Source organism: Symsagittifera roscoffensis, chromosome 5 (genome assembly GCF_963678635.1).
Source record: "Symsagittifera roscoffensis chromosome 5, txSymRosc1.1, whole genome shotgun sequence".
Classification (NCBI taxonomy): Eukaryota; Metazoa; Xenacoelomorpha; order Acoela; family Convolutidae; genus Symsagittifera; species Symsagittifera roscoffensis.
Window position 1 is genome coordinate 45,924,515 of NC_087066.1, and position 24,592 is coordinate 45,949,106.

The 24,592-nt window shown below is 35.6% G+C and overlaps 2 protein-coding genes across 2 annotated transcripts in view; one reads left to right on the top strand and one right to left on the bottom strand.

Moving 5' to 3' along the window:
* Positions 1-24,592, top strand: part of LOC134846440 (uncharacterized) — a 331,689-nt gene that overhangs the window by 196,092 nt on the left and 111,005 nt on the right. The window lies entirely within an intron of this gene.
* LOC134846439 (cilia- and flagella-associated protein 58-like) overlaps positions 1-24,592 on the bottom strand; it is a 46,616-nt gene that overhangs the window by 1,225 nt on the left and 20,799 nt on the right. Inside the window, exons 6-19 of the mRNA XM_063863793.1 lie at positions 23,759-23,953; positions 23,308-23,445; positions 20,808-20,967; positions 15,350-15,432; positions 14,412-14,630; positions 9,877-10,011; positions 6,160-6,328; positions 4,751-4,869; positions 3,568-3,726; positions 3,144-3,208; positions 2,731-2,842; positions 2,488-2,569; positions 412-554; positions 116-240 (exon numbers count right to left, since the gene is read on the bottom strand). Coding sequence (XP_063719863.1) covers positions 116-240; positions 412-554; positions 2,488-2,569; positions 2,731-2,842; positions 3,144-3,208; positions 3,568-3,726; positions 4,751-4,869; positions 6,160-6,328; positions 9,877-10,011; positions 14,412-14,630; positions 15,350-15,432; positions 20,808-20,967; positions 23,308-23,445; positions 23,759-23,953 — 1,904 coding nt within the window. The remainder of the gene's footprint in view (positions 1-115; positions 241-411; positions 555-2,487; positions 2,570-2,730; positions 2,843-3,143; positions 3,209-3,567; positions 3,727-4,750; positions 4,870-6,159; positions 6,329-9,876; positions 10,012-14,411; positions 14,631-15,349; positions 15,433-20,807; positions 20,968-23,307; positions 23,446-23,758; positions 23,954-24,592) is intronic.

Here is a 24,592-nt window from a genome sequence, read left to right on the forward strand (position 1 = left end):
CTGAGGGGGGGGGGGGGGGGGGAGGGGGGTATAATGAGCACGAGGCGTACTTTTTTTGCTTTAAGTTTCTATTAAAATAAATTTACTCTGCCATTTGGCCTCTGTTTGTACTCACTGGTCGATGGCGACCTGGACGAAGAACTTTTTGTTGACGTGTTGCAGTTCTCTCACTAGGGACTGTATCTCCACCTTGTACTCCGCCTCCTGATTCTCCAACATCTTACACTCGTCCCGCATAGCCTAAACACTCAATTAGCCTCAGCACTCAGTTAGCACAAACACACAATTAGCCTAATACTCCATTAACCTAAGCACTCAATTTCTCGAAAAATCACAATTTTCATGATAATCACACTAAATCAGATACACTGGAAATGTGTTTCGCGGCCTTATTGAATCTGCGGGCGGTACCTTGAGCTGTTTGGCTTTCTCCTTGAGCACTTGTTGGTAGACTGCCAGTTGTTCGGACACTTCTGGGCCCGGCTGGCGACAGATGGCAGCCTTCATGTCCACATACACCTTCTCTTGCAGTCTCAACACCTTTTCTCTTTCACCTATACAGTGTAAAACTGACCTTTTTTGACTGACTCTTAAGACCTGTGACAAACTACAAAAAAGGAATAATGTACTTAAAAAACTTTCTGGCACTATTTGGGGTTGCTCCAACGAAACACTCAATGTCACCTACAAGGCAATTGGAGTGTCCTGAACTACGCAGCTCTAATTTAAACCCGCACATTTAGTTACACCAACTGGCAACGCTTACAAATAAAGCAAAACAACGCTCTAAGAACAAAATCAGGATGCCTAAGAATGAGTGACACAAAAGATTTACATGACGAGACTAAAATTCAACCGGTTAAAAAACACAATGAAAAGCTTTCTGAACACTTTATTCTCGGGTGCTGCCACGAGGAGAGAGTTGATCACCACACTACGAACAACAATAGTTTTAATCGGAAAATCAGATCACTCTCGAACGTAAGTTCAAACCTGACCTTGAACATTTGCATAACAAAAACCGGAAGAACATCACTCAGCTTGAATAGGTTAACGGAATCAAAAGCTTCACACCACAGAAGTAGAAAACTTTCTTAAAGAAAAGTCCAAGCTACATGGTAGAAAACTACCAACTTTATCACTAAATTAAAGCAAACGTGACCGGAAAATTCGATGTAAACTGTCACAGTTGCTATCCAGAAATTCAACTCACCTCGCCAGCTACCACACAGGTTAAACAACAATATACCCGATGTCTGCAAATTTATATTTAGGACCACACACCACCGACCATCTGTTTAGCTGCCATGGAGTTTCCCTCGGTTATCCGCACGCCGAAAATCTTGACCCCTAGAACGGGTTTCATAACACATCAAAATCTCCCTCATGAATGTGCTACACAGAGATAAGGTGCCAATACCAGCACAAAGACGCTATCACTGGAAAAGATGGTTTCCCTTCTACGCCTGGTTTGTCGCTAGATACCCTAGGGGAACTGCAGTGAAAAATGGAACAAGACAAAATCAACATGACCAGCCATGAACAATATTTCCGTAACTCTCTCTCCCTCGCCTTCTACGCCTGGTTTGCCGCTAGTGACCCTGGGGGAATTGCAGTGAAAATGGAACGAGACAAAATCAACATGACCAATATTTCCGCAACTCTCTCTCTCTCCCTCGATCTCTCAAACAAAAACGACCTCTCTAATTCAATCAGAAACTCAAAGCAGAGATCCATGTAGTTACAGCAAAAACAACATGCAGCTTTCATTTTATTTTTCTGGGCTGTTAATGTTACCTCACCCTCAAGAAACGAGCACGGATCGTAGTGCGCCTCGAAGATCGATAGAGATGCTGACAAGTAGCCACGTTATCATCGCTCCTGAGTACGATATTGCATGCAAACGAAATTAAATACCTGACATTTATTCACTTATTACGAATCCTATTCCAACGGGAAAAAAAGATAAAAACTCTCATGAAAAGAAACCAGAGTAGCCTTCTGAAGGAAGGGACATTGGGATACTTTTTAATCAAACAGCAATACTTGCAAAAAATGCTATAAAACAAAGTGAAAATGCTTGAAGTCGATTTTGGCAAAATTTGCCATTATAGTTATAAAATCTGTCCATTTGATCATAAAGCCTTTAACAAGATGATTTTAGGCCGATGTTTGTAGCTGTTCCTTCTCCTTTAATCCTGATTGGTAAATTTTTTTCGAATGGTTTTTCTCAGGGTTATCTGTTCCTAAAAAAAGTCAAGGCTATACACCTTGACTTCCTAATATATACAGTTTGCCATCGAAGAAGTGTATGTAAAAAAAATGTGCGAACGCCCATTGATAAGAGCATACATGAGTGTAATAAATGCGCATATTGGCTCTCTGTTCAAGCCATGCGATGCCTGAAATTCTTGACATTACATGAATCATGTGATATTTTTTGGATCTCAATTATGCATTGAACCGTGCTTTCGTATTCTGACGTACCTATTTCCCCACAGACTCTCAGGTAGCGACTGTTCAGTCCCTGCAGCTTCTCAACCAGTGCATAAGTGGAGGGGTCACTTCCCTGAAACACGCCGAGTAGTTCAACCGGTTCCACTCAACTTCAAGTGTCTACTAGTTCATAAAAGTGCAATTAACTAGATCAGTTACTACTATCAACATGACTCGACATTTGTAGCTACACTTATAATCAGAAGGAAGAAAGGGTCTTATCGGGATTCGAACCTGCAAAGCTCTCCATCTGTGCACATTGACTGGTATCTCCACTTCATCTTCCAACACTCTACATGCATGTCTATTGTGCGTCAGCTCTCGTCTTACCGCCTCAATCTGGTCTCTGCAACACAAAACCACTCACATTCACCCAGTATTGAAAAAAAAACATGTAAGAAAGAAAGAAAAAGAAGAAATGTCGAAAAAAAGGAAATGTAGAAAAAAAAATCTTGAAACAAAAGTTTTCTTGTTGTTTCCAATCACAGATGGCTCCAACCGATAAAATCTTATCAACTTGAACCGTTCAATTGAAAAGGCAAAAATGAAAAGTTTGATTATTCTAAAAAATCCTATTTCTTGTTCTAAATTAAATGTTCCTGTTGAATTATGATGAGTCATGTATTCTTTCAATCCAGTTAACTTACCGGAGTGACTTAGCTCCTTCGCCCTTTCTCCTCAACAAAGTCCTCTCCTGAACCAACTCCTTCACCTGTCAATCAAAGTTAAATTCACCTGTAAAAGTCACCTGTAAAAGTCATCTGTACCACAGTGAAAACAGAATCCCGCAAATTTGATATGCGTACACCAAAAAAAATTAGTCAAAAGTTCTCCCAAAATTTGTCTATCAAAAAACGTTAGGTATTCAATTCTTATAAGTTGGAATTTTAGGTAAGAGATTTTTGTCAGCCGGGGATAACATATCCTGTTCTGCTTACGAGGTACTTGGTACCAGATACAAAGGATAACCCCAGCCTCTCTTACCCCTCCCCCCGCACAAAGGTACATGCCTGGTCTCCGTTGAATAAAATAATGACCCCACCCCCACACACACACAAACACACACCTTACCTGTCTCTTGAGTGCTTCCGCCTCCCACTCTTTCTCGATGTAACTGCGCTCGCCCTTGGACATTACACTACTCTGCAACTTCAGCTTCTCATACAGTCCCTTCAGCTCCATGTCCCGACTGATGATCTGCTTGTCCAACAGGTTTCGCTCAGTCACAACCTACAAACGAAAAGAAAATGCTCAAATTAAACTACCCAACTGACTTCCCGCTGTAAAAGAAGAATAAGCACCCTGGACATGGCCTCCGCAAAAACAAATGCCATAGTTTGGTACATAAGCCATAATTTATTTCCCTACTCGCCCCCTCATAAATTCGAACCCCTGTCGACCCAAAGGATCCCACCTTTGTACTATTTTGAGATAACCATTTTTGGTGACGGACCTAAAATTTTTTCTACAGGCGCCTTTGGCGCCAATATATACTAATTTTGAGAGGGAGCGCGCGCCAAAAAAGCGCCACTTTTGGTGAAATTTTAAAACTGCCTAAAAACGCCTTTTTTGTCCTGTTTTTCAAAATTTTGCCTGCGGCGCAGAAAATTTGGGCCAAATGGGTCTTTATAGTGATTTAGAAGGGCTCAGAAAATCAATTTGGTCAACCTAAAAAAAATCGACAAAATTTTCGAAATTTTTTGAAAATCTCCCCCTCTAGAAAATCCTAGATCCGCAAAATTACTGCAAAATTGCTGTAAAATTCTGCAAAATTACTTCTTTGTTCATGAACGATCTTACAATAGGGTAGCTCAAAAGAAAAAATTTTTCAAAAAATTTTTTTTTTGCGTACGCGCTGACCCAGGAGTGTCGAAATGTGAATGAGCAATTGAAAAAAAAATACAGTCTTAGCTCTAATTAAAGTAGGTTTTGGAAGTGGGCAAGAAACAAAAGTTGCTTTCATGTTTTTTTGTACCGAGATGACCAACATTTTATTGGAAACTCTTAAGGTTATTTGATTTATTATTAGCTGAGAAAATTTATACAATTTATTCGCCATTACACCCCCAGAGGTACTTTTTTAAAAACCCATACTAATTGGTAGAGGCTTAAGCCAATTTTTCACGCCGTTGGCCTAAATATTGGCGTACGCCTCTGTCAAATAGTATGGGTTTTTTTTTTAAAAAAATATATATATATATCTGGGGTTGTAATGGCGAAAAGGACCGAGATTGGAGAGAGCGGTTGAGTTTACCTTGTGCAGCTCTGTATCGTGTTTGCCCTTCTCGAACTGTATCTCTCCCATTGTGCGAATCATTCGATGATAGTCCTCGTTCTGATTGGCACAGTTCTGCTTAATCGACCGGTTCAGCTCTACATAGACACACAACACAAATAAACATGCCATTTAACCTCAGCAAGAAAGATGAACTTTCTAGTTGTAGTTTTCAGCACAACCTTTTCAAACTGAAAAAAAAACAGCCACGCCTAATTCTCAAGGCTACTTCAGAAATATGTTTCAAACTTATGGCGTTTATAAAACAAACTGGTCTGTCATGACTAAAAGGAAATTTGGCGAAAACAGTCACAACTTCGTGGTATCATCACTGGTTGTACAAGTTTTTTTAGGAAAATCGGTTCAAAATATAAGCCCGAAGTTTGACAAGGGTAACTGTTTATTTTCCGACCACAATATTCCACGAAAAATTAAAATTAAAGAAAAGTTTTTGAGAAAAATACCAGATAAAAGAAAACTTGTAGAAGTTGCCATATGAAAATTTTAACGTAACTTTTGATCTTCATGCATAACCTTTGCAAAACATTAATATCAATATAGGTCGCTGGTGCGGCTGGGGGGGGGGGTTGAGTACTTAAGTTACTAGCCGAAATGTTACAATACACTATTTCATAATCTAAAGTCGCCATCATTGCTATCTAAAATCAATTGGGACTCAAAATGGGTACGCCGCGATCACCGCTTCCCAACTGAGATAAGTCGCGATTTTGCGCGACCCAAAATTCTCGGCGCAACCCAAAAGAGAGAAGTAGTGGTTTTGGGCGACAAGACAACTTCGTCACTTTGCGCAATCGAAAAAAAAAAGATAATTCGCTAATAAAGATAATTCACTCGTATGCAAAAAAAAATTAATTGTGCAACATCCTAAAATGAGACTTCTGATATCATGTGAAAGGGAATTGACTTATGGGGGAGGAGGCGACCATAACCAACAACGTCCTCCTGTTTTGCCAACAATTAACAACCTTTCCCCACACTGCTCGATCTTTTGTGACCCAAAAAAATAAGTCTCTGAATGCCCAAAATCGTGCTCTGAATGTCAAAAATCAAGTGCGAAGTTGTGCAAAATGGGGCATGGTGTTAGCGAAAAAGGAAGACGGCAATTAACTATCATGCAGGACTGGGAACCTCTGTGCGACTGCAAAGTTTTAGTTGTGTCATGCTTTTTGCGCGACCGTATTCAGTCGCAACTTAAGTCGCGAACCTTGACACAAGCTTGTCCGCAATTTGATTTTATGAACCCAACTTTCAGTTTTGAATTTGACTTAACTGAGCCAAGTGATCGTATTTGCTAAGTTTAAAACTGGTTAGGATAAAGGGCGAGGATAGGGGCAGTGTGAGGGGATTTTTGAACACACTAGACTGACCCTGCTCATCCTCGATTAGTTCTCGGAGTTTCTCGTTGAACCGCTCCACCCACTCGGCCTGAGTCTCCTCCTGCCTCACCTGGCCTCCCAGTCTGTCCACCTCCGTTTTCAACTGGTCCACCTCTGTCAACTTAGTCTGCATGTCCTGCTTGTTCTCCGTCATCTCAGTCTAATATAAGGGAAATACAGAGCTCTAGAATTTTAGAGGGGATGGTCAAGTGGCAGAGCCTCCGCCTCTCAATCGAACGTTCACAGGTTCGAGGCCCACCATGGTTAGCCCACCAGGCGCGGATCTAGAATTTTCTCGAGAGGGGTGGATTTTCAGAAAAAATTTGAAAATTTTGTCGACCTTTTTTTAGGTCGACGAAATTGATTTTCTGAGCTCTCCCAAGCCACTATAACGACCCCATTTCGACCAAACTTTCTGCATTGCAGGCAAATTTTTCAAAGAACAGGCCAAGAAAGGCGTTTTTAGGCACTTTTTGGAAAATATTGACCAAAAAATCGCGTTTTTTCAGCGCGTGCTCCCCCCTCAATATTAGTATATATTGGCGCCTAAGGCGCCTTTAGAAAAATTTTAAGGTCAGTCAGCCAAAAGTGGATATCTCAAAATACTACAAAGGAGGGACCCTTTGGGTTGGCAGGGGGTCGAATTCCTGAGGGAAGGAAGCGTCCGCCGCCGCCCCCGCCTCATAATTCCGCTACTGTCGCCCACCATGATTCGTGATTGTTGCTTGAACGTGAGGGAACAATACCCTGACGCCCAAAAAAAACAAAAAAACAGGTTGGCGAGCCATGTTCTCTAAGTATTTATCTTCATGAGCTGACAAGAAAACCACCTTTGAAGCTTAACAAGTTTGGGGCACAAATGACTGGGGATGTTTTGTCTGGGTATTTTTCAGATCTTTCGGACAATTTTGTCAGGGACACAAATGTTTGGACTCGTTAAAATCATGGCACGTTTTTTTTATCTCAAATTTAAATAAAATTAGGATAAAAGATTGCAGGTAGAATTTCTTTATTCATTTTATTGAAAACAAATAATTATTCCAGTCGAAATGAAACTGATATTGTTGATATAAAATTTGCTCTGAGCTTGAATATTCCGCCACACATTTCGAATGTCGGAACAAAAAGAGCCAAATAAATGATTGGACAAGCATTAACTCGCTGAAATTTTATGGGAGAGTTAGTTAACTTGTATCATAGTAAAAGCGAAGCATAAGCAAGACTGCAATTGACGTAAGCAAAACTTTGATTTCCGATTGCCTAAATAAACTGATGAAAAACACTTGGTGTAGTAAAAATTATGTTGATGAAAAAAAAGGAACTCTTTCAAGTTTTTTATGCAACAATTTTTTAATTTTGCCTCACTATTGCGCCATTGTAAGTACAAAGTTGTTTTTGCGGCTGGTAACCTAATAGTAAGGGCAACCTAATAAGGCAATTGTTCACCTTAATTCAATTTGGAAAAGTTGAATTGGTCATTTACGCTTCAATAGTAAGAACTATATCTCGCGTTTTTTATCCCAAATCCTCATGAAAAACCTTCAAATTCTGACAAAAAACGAACGCAATTGAGTAAATTTTTCTAAGTTTGAGCTTAAGACGCAATCATTTTTCAGATAATGTAAAAGCTATATAGACATTTTTGGCCTCTTCCCTGGGCTCTTTTTCGGTTAGTGATGATTTAAAATTTAATACGTCTTAACGACCCAAATGATTCTTTCCATGAGCTGTGTCAATAGACGCCTCGAAATCGACAAACAATTCGACATTTATGTCCTAAGATATTTCTTCCAAAATGCCTATTTTTTCTGAAGTGGTCAAAACTCTGAGAAAACTTAATGTGAGAATGTAAATAACTCATGGTATATCTGCATAAAAAGCTTTTAATTATTTAATTTTTTCGTATCACTAAGGACGTGTATAAATTTTGCAGATACGACAGAGGCTTTTTTTTCCGATTTTTGTAACAAAAGCAACGGAATAATTGTGCTCGGGTGGGTTTTTTTCTTCAGACAAATTTCGGCTTTTTAACTAGCCGTTTTTGATGAAATTGTTGAATAACATTTGAAAGATATTGTTGTCCTGAGCTTAAATTTGAAAAAAAATTATTCATGTGATCTTTTTTTTCAAGTTATGGCGGTTATGGCATTTTGGGCAATTTGGGATAATTAATGCGCGATATATTTTGTAAGTGGAGATTTAATCCATCTTAGAAATCCTTCCAAATCGATTGAAGGAACCTTGTTTGCCATATTTGATTTATTACTAGGAGCAAAATTTATCGCTTTGTACTTTATATGGCTTGTGGCGGATGATTTTTACATTTTAATTCATTACAATTAATTTTTGAAGTTTATTACTGCTCAATAGACTTTAGAAAGGCTGTCGGAACGTTCAGGGCTTCGCTCTGACACGAGTAGTCTGGTTATCATTTTTTGCATGCTTAAAATTTGATCATACTCGTTCCGACTTTCGAATAAAACTGAATATCTATGCTCGGTGTGGTTTTGTTTTATTCAGTCAATTGACGCCGATCGACATAATAGTTTTCAACAAACTTTTTTTTATTCTATTGAAATTATTGGTTTTCTGAGTTCAAATTTAGAAACATATTTTTACCTCCGATTGTTTTTGTAAAGTTCTGGCGGTTTTAAAATTGCTAAATTGCTAAATTGGTCAGAATTAATCGAAGAAAACAGAAATATGGTTTCCAATGACAAGTAATGGATTGAGGGGCAAATTAAGATTCTACAATTAGAGAATTTAAAACAGTTAGCTACTGAAATTTTGTAGTAAAAATCCTGAAATTCACTAAACGGTGGATTGATTTACTTTTTAACCCTTTTCAGTAGTTTTTAACCCTTTTAAGTAGAATTAAATGAGATGAAAATATTTTACCTTATTGTTCCGACTTTCGATACGAAAGTGACGGAATATTTGTGCTCGGGGTGGGTTTTTTTTCTTCAGACAAATTTCGACTTTTTAAATAACCATTTTTGACGGAACTTTTTTATATCATTCAAAAGTCAAAAGGTATTGTTGTCTTGAGCTTAAATTTGAAAAGATATTTTAGTTGTGATCAATTTTCGTAAAGTTATGGAGGTGTAAAAATTGGCATTTTGGGACAATTAACGCGCGATATATTTCGCACAATTAACGCGTAAGCGGAGATTTAATCCGTCTTAGAAATCGATCCAAATTGGTTGAAGGAAGCTTATTTGCCATTATTGATTTGTTAATTGGAGCGAAATCTATCATTCTGTACTAGATATGGCGTTTGGGGGGATGATTTTTGCTCAAATCTCAAAATAAAAAAAGGATTTGTTTACATATAATTTTTCCTGTTATTACTGCTCCATAGACCTTAAAAGGCAGTCGGAGCATTCAGGGCCTCGCCCTGATGCGAGCAGTCTTGTTCGTTTGATATTTGATCACTCGACAGGTTAAATGCAATTGACGTTCTCGCAAGGATATTATATTGAGTAAACATGGAATCTAAGTTAAGATCACTAATGACTGCCTCTTAAATATGTTAATTTAGTTTTCTTTGGTGTTTTTGGAATTCAAAATGGAAGGATTTTCCCAAGAAATCATGTATATGACTCCATAAATATCGCTTTTCCCCCGCCTTTGAAGATTTTTTTTCCCTTCGCAAGAAGTATGCAAGACGCTTTCAAGACTTTTATTCAAAATACCCTCGCGATTTACCCTGAGTTCGAGCATGGTGCGGTTGGCGAGGTTGATGTCGTTCCTGACTGCCTCGCACATGTTTTTCAGACACTTCTCCTGGTTCTCGTCCGACAACAGACTTTTGTTCACACTCACTAATGAGTCCTGTAGAGCCTAAACAGACAACGACATTCTCTCAAAGTGTTCTTTCTTTGAAAAAAGCAGGAACTTGCAACTTCTCAATCGAGAGGTCGGACGTTTGAAACCCACCGTGATTCGTCCAGAAAATTCAGCAAACCCAATTGTACAAAGTTTTCAACCTGGGGTACAACAGCAGTGCTGCGTAAAAATAAGAGATCAGCTCGTATTTTGGCCCCTTTGCTCATGAATAAATTGATTTTACAAGCAAAATTCGTTCTATTCGCAAAATTACACCAACTCAAAAAAAGGTTTTTTTTTCTCGCAAAGTTCCTAATTCGCATAAAAAAAACAGATTTCTTTGAAGACGTTTCAAATAAAGAAGTAATTAACCACCACACTAGTGAGCCAAAAAGTGCGCAATTTGAACATGATTTTAGTGGAAATCAAAGAATTATTTCCGATAATCTCAGTTCTTTACATTTTACACTCTGCACCAGATTACCAATAAAATGAATTTCTCCAAACCGTGTAACAGGTGTTGTTTTTTACCTATTTTGGCCATGCGGCGTGACCTGCTAGGACGATGACGGTTTGATATTTTGCAAGATCCTTCAAGATGATTAATTAACATATGCTAGATCTCACATGATGATATTTATGCTGCTAGACGAGGCCAAACTATGCATTTTGGGGGAAAAAAGGCGAATTCTGCAGCAAGGACGCTCTTTTTGTTCATCCTATTTTCTTTCATTTTCTTTGATCGTTCCAACAAATTTTTAACATGTTTAAAAACTTGTCCCTGTAATCCAGGAACATACAGACACAAAATTGTGCGCCTATTCAGGCAAAGTTTGGCCTCGTAATGGAAGCTTACAAGAAAACTTTTTTATCAATGTTCTGAAAAATAAAGTAGAGCTTCAAAGTGCGTTGCTGTCCTATCTTATATGTTAAATGAAAGTCTCAATGCACTATGGACGCAACGTTTCAACTTTTCTATCGAGTACAACGTTTAAGAAGGTTTAGATCAGAATGTTTAAGAATTTTCTAGAACTTTTTAGAACTTTCAATCGCATGAGTCCATAGCGCATTGAGACTTTCACTCTAAAATCTGGAATCTTCTAGAAGCCTTTTTGGAAAAAGGTCAAAACTGTTTAAACAAAATGAACTCAATTCAATTTCAAGGCTAGACTTTAGATGTCCACTTTTTTGTCCAATTTTTGCGATAGAAGATGCATTTCAGTTTGAAATGAACCACTTAAAAAGAGTAACCTCCATACTTAGAAACATTTATTTTGGCAAACCGAATCGAATCATAAAGTGATTTAAAACATTTCAAAGTTTTATATTTGGAATAGCTTATTTAGAAAACTTTTGGTAGCTCAAACGCTTGCTTAGAAAATTTTAAATCTTTTAAACACCAGTTCAGTATACAAAAAATAATGAAATCTTTTGAAGTCTCATAGCTTCATAACTCGCCTATATAACTTCATAACATCATAAGTTTTATAGCTTGGATATTTTGCTTGGGAAAAACTTTTGAAATTCGATTATAGCTGGAAAACAGTGTTGATTTCTATAATGTGGACAAAACACACAACAGTTGGAATTTAATGAGTTCAATGTGAATTGATTTCAGACAAAAAAAAATGACGAAAATGAAACTTGCTTAGAATTCTAGCAGACCTAAATTGCACTTTGTTTTTCGAAATTTGGGCCAAATATTTTACCCCAAAGTTTGATGAGTTTTTTTTGTTATTTAGTCAATGGAAAAAAACGCTGAACTACCCAGTCAACTTGTGACAAAATTTTAATAAATTGAAGCTCTTAATGAACCCAACAAAGTTGAAAAAGATTATAATAATCAAGAAAACATATAAATCATTTTATTTTATTTGATAGATAAAAATCGTCATTTTTACCTAACAAAATTCAGGTTTTTATATGAAAAAAAAAACGTTCTGCTTAAATTTTTTGAGAGAATACTTTTCCCTATAAGAAGCTCACTGTGATACAACGAGCCTCACCAATTTAATCTGAAATAGCCAAAAAATGTTTCAAAGTTTCATCGCATGAATCGTTTCAATAGAAAAACTTGACTTTTTGCCATACAGATCATTTCATGAAATTACTTGAAATAATTCAAAGTTTTGCAATCCGATCCTTATGAAATGCTTTGGAACAATTCAAATTCTGCAAACAGATTCGTTCTTTGAAATTAAATTTTTTCAAACCGATTTATATTCCAAAATGAAACTTTTCAGGTTTCTTTGCTTGAATAGCTTGATCATAACAACAACTTTTTTTTCTGCGATCCGATTTATCAATGGAGACGGGCTTGCTAGTACAGATAATTTGCGCGCGTGTGTGCGTGCGTGCGTGTGTACGTGTGATTGTGTGAATGTAAGCATGTATGTCTTTTTTTTGCATGAGTGTTTGTGTGTAATGGTAACTCTGTTTTACCTTATAAAAAACGCTTGTGACGGGTGACACTTTTTAACAGGCGACAGTTTATGACAAGGCATTTGCGAATAGCGACCGCTTGTTTGGCTTTGTAGTGCGGTGCTTACAGTACACCTGAATCAACCGCACCCAGTCTCAGTGCCCCTGGATCACAATTGACTATATTTTCATTCTCAGTCAGTGTTGATAAAAGTTACAAAAAAATAATGATAAGCTAAAGAAAATGAATTTTTGCCATTACAATCCATTATAATCGATTACAAGAAATATAGGAAAATTTTCATGAAACTTATACTTTTGTTTCAAATTTTATCTCATTTCCCGTTTAATACAGTCGCTACGTATCACGTTTCAATTTTTTTTTATTTTCTACATACTTTTTATATGTTATAGTTTTCTTTCTTTTTCAAAACTCAGTTCTCGGTAGCTAAACATTTTATGTGATTTACTTTTCAACACAATCGCTATTTGCCAAAACCCCCTTATATTTTACGTAGGTTAATGGTTGAACGTGGTAAACTTGGGGAGGGAGAGTGTGGTCCAAAACTGGGGAAGGGGGAGTAAACATTTGTCTGTTGAACGCCTTTGAGTTTATAAGTTTTTGCTAGTTGTTACTGTAAAAGACATGGCATAGAATTTCTCGCAAAAAATCAGTTTTAAAAAATGATTTTTTATCGATTGAAACGCATACTAAGGGATTTCTTACATCAACAAAAAATTATAATGGCTCACAAATACCCAAATAATCAAATCAAGTGCAGAACCTAATGGATTATAATCGATTCCAAGTGAAAATATTGAATTAATTTTGGTCAAATATAATTGATTATAATGATAGTATTAACAACTTTGTGATCTGAAATTTAAATCTGTTCACGACTAAAATCGATTATTTTTGTCTCCAAAATTCAATAAAACTTTTAAAAAAATAAAATATTGGTGCGGACAGTGTTTGTTTGTTAGTCCCTTTTTATGAATTCAATTTTTGTATTCGAGTTTTTTTCATTTTTCGAGCAAAATCAGGCATGAAAAATAATCATTGGATTGGTTTGAGTGATGTCGCTTAAAAACTCTGCTTCAGTCGAACATTTTGTTTCGTTCTTTTTTTTTACTTTTTTTTCGAGCAAAATCAGGTATCAAAAATATTCATTGGACTGATTTGAGTGATAACGCATAAAAATTCTCCTTCAGTCGTAAATGGAACGACGTCGAATTTTTTTCAAAATATGTTCCCAGTGCCCAGAAAAACCGGTTTAAAAATTGTGACGCAATCGAGAACGTTCGTTATAAGAAAATGTTTTCTTTTTAGATTCATATTACAATAAGAAAACTTTTTTGGATGTTCATTCAGCGCTTATTTGGCAATAAAGGTCTTCTAAAAGAACTTATAATTTTTCTACAAAAAAAAAGAAAAAATTTTCAAACTTGATTTTTCTAGAAAAAGAAGCTATTGGAACTTCATTAAGCGTTTATTGGCAAAAAAATTTTCTAACAATTTTTTTTGTAGACAAAATAAGAAAAAAAATCTTTTTTTTTGGTTGTGGTTTTTTCTTTTCATTTTTTGTTTGATATTCAATTTTTGGAAGAAAAGCAGATTGTTAATCGTGTCTAATTCGCTAATTATGTACAAGTTTGCTTAGTTCTTAAATCAAGCCACACGCAATAAATGACAACACTTATGTGAAAGAAAAAAAAACAAAAAAAAAACTTTTTCCTTAAAGTTTTTCGAACAAACATGGTCGGAACGTTCTGTGCTAGTTGCACATTGCACAGCAATCGGATATCCTTGTTTTAAATTATAATTCATTACGACTTGCAATTCTCGACCGTTATTTCTTGCCTTTTGTTACCAATTGTCACCTGTTAGTATTTGTCGCCTTTACAAATGGTTGGTTTTAGTTGTTGCTTGTTGTGAATTGTCGCTTGCATCTAATTGTCGCCGGACGGTCTGTTTTGTTTTTTGTAGTACTTACTTTGTCCTTTTCGAGCAAGGCGAGGTAGTTGTTCTGGAAGTTCATGGCCTTGGTCATGTAGTCCAATCTCTCTTTGTCTGTTTTGGCATTCTCCTCGAACTGGGATGCATATTTGCTCTTCAGCTGTTCTATCTGCTCTTCTAGTAGCTTCTGGTTCAACTCACTCTTGTCCAGCTTCAACGTCCTGTCTTTCGTCTTCTGGCTCTCATTCTGCTTGTCCTACAGAAAACAACAGGCGAATCAAATTAACGTCCCCCTTAATATACCTATAGTTCACACCCCCGATTCCCCACACCTCCCTAAATGGACCAAGTAAACATAACCCCCTCTCCTAAATAGACCAAGCTAACACCATACACCCAAATATTGACATTGTATTAGATCTCTGTTTTTGTATTTCCTCTGTGTTTTCTCTTAGTTTTAGTTTTCTCTTGATAATGTACCCCATTTTTTGTTATTGGTTACTCTGAGAAACAAAATAAAAATCTATCGCACGGAAAGTTTTTCTCCAACAAAGTTGAAGGACTTTTCTGGTCCTAAAAAATGTCAAACCATTGTGAAAAAATGTAAAATTCTGAAAGTAGTATCTTGGAAATTCGATTGGGCTCTTTTTCCTTTTCCCCACCATTTTCGAATTTTTATGAGTGTATTTTTTCGTTCACATTGTCAGATTGCTTTTGTAAGATCACTCGTTACACCACAACAATTATGCTCAAAAGATTTCGGGGAGAGGGGAAGGGGGGTTTGGTTAAGGGGAGCAATGATGTCGAATGGATTGAATTGAAAAATGGAAATTGATTTTGTTTTTGATAAGGTTTTAAAATTTTGAGACCTTGAGGACATCAAGGTGAAATGTGGGGAAAAAAATTTTTTTTTTGCTAATGGAGAATCCATTGCTGGTGTATTTTCGCCTGATTAGGTGAGCCACACGAATTTACCTTTTTGATCTTGCGGTCGTCCACCTGCGCCTTCTTCACTTCTTTTTTGACCATTCTGATGCGCTTGTTGTGGTCACTCTGATCTGAAGCAATCAAAGGATCGGAAACTTCTTTTTATTAAATTTAGGACTCAAAATATTGACTTGCATATTGACTAACTTCTCTAAATTTTCGACTATTGCGACCGAGATACGGTATTTCCAGAGTTTGTCCGCGACTTAAAACCCTGTACAGACCATGAATTTTTGGTCGCGGAATTAGCATGTGAGTTTCAGTAATAAAATAGAAGGAGAAACATCAAAAAACTCAAAAAACAAAATCGAATAGACTGAGTATAGGTAAGATTTGCGAATTTAACTTCAGGCGCATTTTTGGAGTATATTGCATCGGTAATGGAATGAAATGGTTCAAAAAAGCAAACATAAACACAAGACAAAACTGCTCGTATCAGGGCAAAGCCCTGAATGTTCCGACTGCCTTTTAAGGTTTATGGAGCAGTAATAACATGAAAAAAATTATATGTAATAAAATAAAATGAAAAAAATTCTAAAATTTGAAATTTTTTTATGAAATCATCCCCCCACACGCCATATAAAGTACAAAAGAATAGATTTTGCTCATTGTAACAAATCAATTATGGCAAATAGGTTTCCTTCAACCAATTTGGATCGATTTCTAAGACGGATTAAATCTCAGCTTACGCGTTAATAGTGCGAAATATATCGCGCGTTAATTGTCCCAAAATGGCAATTTTTACACCTCCATAACTTTACGAAAAATGATCACAACTAAAATATCTTTTCAAATTTAAGCTCAAGACAACAATATCTTTTGACTTTTGAATGATATAAAAAAGTTCCGTCAAAAATGGCTAATTAAAAAGTCGAATTTGTCTGAAGAAAAAAAAAACCCACCCCAAGCACAAATATTACGTTACTTTCGTATCGAAAGTCGGAACAAAAAATTTCTATGATATTGTGCAGCATTTTGTTCTGTGCAAACTTTTCTGTATTAATGAGACCAACAATTAAACCTCAAAAAATTACACGTATTCTATCAGTTAAATTTCATTTTGTTCTTCAGACAATTCTATTCAAATTTGTTGATTCTTTTTTATTTTTCAATAATTAAAAACTCTCTATTTCAACTGTGGTTTTGCAACTGTTGATATAAACATATGAAAGGTTACTGTTCAAAATTTAAAGAAAAAAAGGTAACGAAAACCTAACAAATAACCAAAACAAAAAATTAACCGTAACATTTTATTTTAAAAGATTTCATTTTTGTTTAATCAGTTTTTTTGACCTAGCCCAAATACTTTAAAACCATGTTGTATGGCTTGTTCAATGAAAGACTTATGAAGCGCAACTAGATCATCAGCAGGAAGTTTTATTCTATATTAATTTAATTTTGATATTACACCTGCCAATTTATTGCACAAACTTTTGATATGATTTTGAAACCTCATTTCGGAAATAGTTCCATCTTTGTATCATCCACTGATACCAAACAATTGTTTTTTTTTGCTTCTAAAGTGAACAAGACTGCTCGTATCAGGGCGAAGCCCTGAATGTTCCGACTGCCTTTTAAGGTTCCGACTGAATGTTCCGACTGCCTTTTGGAGCTGTAGTAACACAAAAAATTTAATTGCAATAAAATAAAAAAATAAAAAATTCTAAAATTTGAAAGTTTTTTTAATGAAATCATCCCCCCACGCGCCATATAAAGTAAAAAAAGAATAGTTTTCGCTCTTTGTAACAAATCAATTATGGCAAATAAGCTTCCATCAACCAATTTGGAACGATTTATAAGACGGATTAAATCTCCGCTTACGCGTTAATAGCGCGAATTATATCGCGCGTTAATTGTCCCAAATTGGTCAAAATGGCCAAAAAGGCTATCTTTAAACCCTCATAACTCTGCGAAAAATGATCACAGGTGAAATATCTTTTCAAATATAAGCTCAGGACAACAATGGCTTTCAAATGATATAAAAAAATTTTGTCAAAAATGGCTAGTTAAAAAGTCGAAATTTGCCTGAAGAAAAAAAAACCCGCCCCGAGCACAAATATTCCGTTACTTTCGTATCGAAAGTCGGAACAATAAATTTGCTTTTCAGTTGACCCAAAATTTAATGTCTAATGTCAATTATTTGGTCGTAAATATCGGTATCATTGACAAACATTGTGACTTCAGAACTTTTGCGGGTATTTGATAGATTAATAACGTAAATAAGAAGCAGAGTAAGACCCAAAACTGAGTTTTGAGGAGCACTATACTTCATTGGTTTTAAATACACTATGTCGTTATCAACTGGGACATGATGTATTCTGTTTCTAAAAAACGTCTGTAATAAATCAATAATTGTACTTTTCGAACCAAGAGATAAACATTTTTGAATTAAAATGAGATGATCGACCGTATCAAAAATTTTCGATAGATCAAAAGCTTCTGAATTTTTTTCTTGTGAAACGGTCATTAGTAATTCCAACCACTTTTAAAATTGGAACAACCTTTGACTTTCAATGTTAACTCTCGAGAATTTTGTGTGAAGGAATAAAATCTTTTCAAATAACCTAGTGGCAGCAAACAAATCGGTTTGAAAATTTCGCATTTCGTTTTCTCGCCGCTTTTGGAAATAGGTGTGACTTTGGCATTTTCAGTTAAGCTGGAAAATAAAATGATGCTCGAAGAAATTTTTTCAGAAAGTGATAGCGTAGGTTATTACAATTTTTATTTCGAATACTTTTTTGTAAAAAAAAAAAACATTACAATCGTCCGTTGGTCTGAAAATTTAATATTTGTCATCGACATGATAAAAAAATTTTATACGTCTTCTGTGCGTAGCTAAGTTTTTTTTCTTTAACCTCCGAAAAAATCATTCAAATTATTGTTTGTATCTCTATTTTTGTCTTGATACATGACGATTTCTGTTTTTGATAATTATTGGTTAAAACTTCGTAAATTTTTTTTCTATCTTCTGATTTTGTGAAAACAAACAAACACAAATGATTTCCATGTGTGGCTAATAGTTCAAGGATTTTAGTAGAAGTTTACGCAGCAAATAAAAACAATTCCCGAGGGAATTCATTGGGCAATGAGAGGAAATTCATTGGGCAATGACTCGTTGTAGCTTAGATGAAAAGAAAAACCGCTTATAAACTTGAAAAAATTGACTAACGTAATTTACTTTCAATCATGCTTTTTCTCTTTTTGGCCGCAATAAATGTTTGTTCACAAATTTTTGCTAAAAATTTGAAATCACAACCTTAACATCTTCAATGTGGCAGGGAATTTTCTGTCAGAAAACATTCTTTCAATCGACGAAATTAATGAAGTGAAAAAAAAACAAACAGCTTGCATCAAGCTATCCTTCTTCAGATAAGGAAAAATAATGCTTTTATACAGGCAGAGCCTTGAGAACTTCAACTGCCCTGTAAAATCCGTCGAATAATTTTTTAGTGTTTCTTGTTATTTTGAAAAATATTGAATTTTTAAATTACATGAGAAAAATTTAATTTTTGTATGAAAATGGTCAGCCGAGCAGTTTATTTGTTGCATCTGAGTTTTGGCATAAATTTACTTTGTAGTTGGGAAAATTTATCTTGGAACAAATCTTGGCGGGAACCACCAGCCGCTTACGATTAATAGCACCAAAAACATTAAGCGCTGATTTTTCAAAAATAGTTATGGGGTTCATAAATAAACAATATCTCTATTGAAAAAATGGTTACGATTGAAGTTTTTTTAGGCGAAACTCCAGTTGGCAAAACATTTTACAGGTCAGAAAAACTTAGTTAAAAAGTCAAAAATTGACTGCATAGAAAACCATCCCAACCATTCCTAATCCGCTTTTTCTCCCATTATCGAATTAATAATTCACGTTGCGCTGTCATTAACAATCATAATAGCTTCAAAACGCGCTTTCTTTTTCCAGATGATTGCCAAAATTGCAAAACTCGACCCTCAGAATTTCATCAAGAAGGATTTTGAGCGGTTATATTTTTTTTCAATTTCTGATCAAAAAAACATCGCTGATCTTCAAATGGTATTCAAAAATTCTGTTTAAAAGAGGCTTGAAGTTTATTTGAAGAAAAAACCACACCAATCACAGGTATTTTAACCTTTTTTCAAAAAAAAATTGAAACAACGAAATTTTTCTTCGTATGTTGATGTTTGATTTCATGAAACCAGATAAAAACTATTCAAACATTACAGATCGATGCAAAATTTTCGTAGAAGACAAAATCCCGAATGTTTTGATTGCTCTTTAAGTTATGACATATTTTGGAGCAACCGTACATCCGCCCTCGAAATCGTTTTATAGTGGGGGGAGGGGGTTAGAGCGCAGAAGATTTTTATCCAATTGAGCTAAATATTTTTTTACTTAAGGGAGATAAAATAACTTTTGCTCAACGTTTATTGTTGAATACGAAGAAACTGATTTAATTAAAGTAAGCAATTTATCAAAAAACTCATGATTGAAAATGAAAACAATGAAATCGATTTGATCAGTGAAAACAATTTATCAAAAAAAAACATTATTAATGTTCTGCGTAAACACCAGTTTAAAATAATTATTGAAAAAAAAATAGTTTTCAAATTATTTTAGGCGCGTAATTAAAAACATTTTCCATACCTAATCAATTTTTAAAATAAAAGCATTTGTTGATCTCTATAATACTTTGCTTGAAAAAATTGAGAAAAAAACGAAAAACAAAAAAATGACAATAAAGTGTTTGAATTGCCTGCTAGCTTGTCAATTGTTTGGAAAATTAGATAACCTAAAATGGACATTACTTGGATTCGACTGATTTGCTAATGGAACGAAAAGCATTGAAAATGAAAACACGATCAAGGTGAAGATATTCAGCTGAGCAATTTTTAATAAAGCTTCATAGGTGGTGTAAGTCTGATGGAACTCAAAGTCAACGATGATTTCATCAAACTTATAAAGAGTTCTGCTTTAGTTCTTCAAATTGTCATGGTCTGAAAAATACAGATGCGAAGCGGAAAATAGCTAATTGTTTTTTACTCCGCGCAAATGATGGATCAATTTAATGATTCAATCCAGTTCACAAAACTAAATTTGAAAACTAAATTTAGAGGTGAAGATGTTTCGTAAACTTTTTTTCCAATTTAAAAAATCATCCATTTCTGTAAATTTTTAGCTCTACAAAATAGCGGAAAATTCTACGAGCACAAGTATAACTCGGCGTAGGCTATTAATGAACTAAGTACCTGATATGATATCAAACATAGCAAGGTTTTTGCTGAGGTATCGAAAACTCAAAATATGTGGACATTTTGTTTAGTTTTTCCGATTTTACAGTAAATGAAATCTAAATTTTAAACAATTTATTATGATTATGATCAAAACTTAAAGCACGAAGGTGCATTTGCTCTTATAATGATAGCGAATTAGTTGAATAAATGGGTGGGGTGATTTATAACTAACCGTGTTCTAGCTCGAGTGTCTGCTGTCTCACTTCTCTCTTCTCGATCTCCATATTCACCTTCTGCTCCTCCTTCGCCTCTATCTTGCCCCTCAATACCCCACCTATTTTCTCCACCTTCTCCATCTGCCTCTTCAACTGCTCAGCCTCCCCCTCCGTACTCTGTACAAGTACACACATGAATTTAAATGGGCGCCGATTTTCAGGAAAATTCAAAATTTTTGTCTATCGTTCTATCTAATTGATTTTCTGAGCACTCCCAAAACACTATGAAGAGTCTATTTTGCTCAAATTTTCAAATAGGCAAGTTTTTGGAAGAAAAAACAATGCTTTTGAGCACATTTTTTTGCGCGCATCTACCATCAAATTTAGTAAATTTAGTAAATTTAGTAAATAATTTAATATTGTTCGGCCGAGAATGGATCTCTTAATTTAGTACAAAAGGGGACAATATTTCGAGTGCACAAGAGTGAGATAAGTCCCGAGGAGGGGCGTGCGTGATCGGTCGTCTCATATTAAGTACGAAAACGGACATTGTACCACCATTTAGGTCGCAACGTTAGTGAAACACCTCAAACCAGTTGACATTCAAAACTGCGAAGTTCAAAGATAGTTCTAAGATGACGGTGATTTTCAAAACTATTGGTGGTTTTGCAAAATGGGGAGTATTACTAGAAGCTTAGCGTGAAAAAAAAAGAAGTTCTCATAGTCTTCGCAACTAAAACAAAGCCTGAACCTTTATGCTGGCTGAAATCTATTGTAACCACGCTCGATATTATCATTTAAAGCTGCTGCAACCAAGTTTGGGCGTTTATTACGACTATTGCAGCTCAGTTAGATCTCAAATAAAGTTTCCATGATCTTGCAAATTGTTCCCAACATCATATTAATGTTTCCAAGTAACATAGCTATCCAGCCAAGATCTTACATGTTAAATTTTGGCCAGATCTTGTTTGATCTTGGCAATGGTTTCCAAGATTGAAAGGTTATAGGGATTAGAGTTAAGAACATGAGAAATTTTCTTCGGCAGCCCTGCCGACTATAAATGCCGTCTTTTTGAAATAAAACTGAAAATTTGATGAAATAAGAAATAAATTGATTAAATTATGTGTTTGGGTAATTAACTATCCAATTGCTGAATTGTTCAATCAAAGTTTAATCTATGGAAAACTTCTAAATGTGTGCCAACGTTTTAACTTTTCATAAGAAGGGTTCTTTCGAGGACCCATCCAAATTTAGACCACTAAGCCTGTTTTCATCAATGAAAAAAGTTATCGAAAAAATGCTTTTCAATCGCTTATTGAAATGTAAAAATAAGATGAACTTCCTTGAAGCAGAACAGTTTGGTTTCAGTATAAATTTTTCATGTATTGACCCTATCATTAAAGCAACAGAAAAAATGGGATCATGCAAAGTTTCGAAAAACATTAAAAAAACTTGTTTTATTTTTTTCGAAAAACCATTTGACACTATCGATTAAACTATTCTGATGAAAAAACTAGAAGGCTATGGTTTCTGTGGCATATGCTACAAACTAATACGATCATAAGCTGTTTTAAACTAATAAAAATTTAAGCGCTGTACAAGAATTCAAAGAAAAGTTGAAAATGTAGACTTGTGGCCAATAAATTAACAATTAATACAAACAAGACTGCTCGTATCAGGGCGAAGCCCTGAATGTTCCGACTGCCTTTTAAGGTTTATGGAGCAGTAAAAACATTTAAAAATTTAATGTTATAAAACGAAATGAAAAAAAAAATTTTCTAAAATTTAAAATTTTCTGTGAAACTCATCCCCCCACACGCCATAAAAAGTAGAAAAGGATAAATTTCGCTCCTTGTAACAAATCAATTGTGGCAAATAAGCTACTTTCAACCACTTTGGAACGGTTTCTAAGACGGATTAACTGTCCGCTTACGCGTTAATAGCGCGAATTATATCGCGCGTTAAATGTCCCAAATTGGTCAAAATGGCCAAAATTGCAATCTTTAAACCCTCATAACTTCACGAAAAATGATCACAGGTGAAATATCTTTTCAAATTTAAGCTCAGGACAACAATACCTTTTGAATGATATAAAAAAATTCCGTCAAAAATGGCTAGTTAAAAAGTCGAAATTTGTCTGAAGAAAAAAACCCCCCCCCCGAGCACAAATATTCCGTTACTTTCGTATCGAAAGTCGGAACAAAAAGTCAGATAGCTAATTTTGGTCGGAAAACCAAAAAATACGAAGTATCTTGGGAAGGAGAACAAATGAAATCGTGCGCGAACTTTGCGAGTTTAATATTGTATACGTATATTTTCGAACTACATAATTCAAATTAATTCAAATTAACTTGAAAAAGTGGCAATGTGTTTAACATTTGATCGAATTTTTTCATTTTGATCAACTAATTATACGTAATTTTTTGTAATATACAGCAAAATTTACTTTCACTGAAAGCATAAAAATGCGTTTATTGCCTTGGATTTGCTCAAAAAAATGAAATAGCAAAAGCTGACCTTGACTTGTTCGGTTTTGAGTTTGGTGTCGTTGGTGAGATCGTCCAGTCGCTTGTACTGTACTTTGCAGCTGTCTTGCAGGTTGAGGTACTTGGCTGACAACACATCTATCTCGTAGGCCACCTTCTCCCGCTCTATCTACAACACAGCGACAAAAAAAACTAGTAGCACAGAATCTTCCGACCACCTTCTTTCGATTGCAATATCTTTGAAAACTTTGTTAAACCTCAGTTGAAAAAAGATCGAGTTGTGAAATAGTTAGAGGGCTGGAAAGAAAAAGGGAGTCGGGGAAGGGCTGGAGTAGGGTCGGAAGGGGTGAAAATGCAGAAGGAGTGGAAAGTGCGATAAAGTAATGGGGTGGGGAGAAGGCGTGAAGGGGAGGGTGGTGGGTGGGGGTTGTTTGGTGACATATGGGGAGGGTAGGGAGTGGAGTGAGTGGTTTTAGGAGTACTTTGTGTTGCTCGTTGATCCTGCGGACTCTCTCGATGTTGACCTGGTGCTCCTTGAGCAACTTCCGCTTCTCCTCCATGTCCACCTCAGTCTCCTCCCTCATCTGCTCCACAGTGTCCAGCTGGGTCTTCAACTGTTCCCGCCTCCACTCCATCGCCCCTATGTCCTCCTCCTTCACCTGCAACTCCTCCGTCAACTAAACACAACAATCGAGACCTAGCAGATTTACAGGTGGAAAGTGGGGGGGGGGGTTTCCTCCGTTTTCAGGATTTTGATCTCCTGGCCACCCAAAGGGTAGCTGTTTTTCGTATCATCTTACTGCATCAATTTTCGGTCGACTGACACCAAAATGATTCTATCATTTCCTATTGACAAATGCCGACAACAAAATCAATGATTATCACGCTGTTCATGTGTCATGTCAACACATGTAGTTACCCTGCAGATCGAGGACATTTTCCAGAACTAATTTTCGTGACATTTATTCAATGGTTATGTTGTAGATGCAGTAATTTATTACTTGCTCGAAACACTAGAAACACAAAAAAATAAGAGTCAGATAAGCAGATTAAATTTTTAATATGTTAGTATATTAAAATATTGATGTGCTCATAAGAAAAATAAATAGATCAACAAAAAAAAAACAAATTTCTAAGCACGTTCCTTGCATTTCCAGTCTTAAATTACTCAAGACTTTTAAAGATTTTTTAATACTCCAAGAATTTTCATAATTTGCATCAAATATATTAGCCAATTTATGCTTAAGGAAATATGATATACTAAATTGTTTATTAAATCCATCGGTGAATTTGATTGTATATTTCATCATAATCAA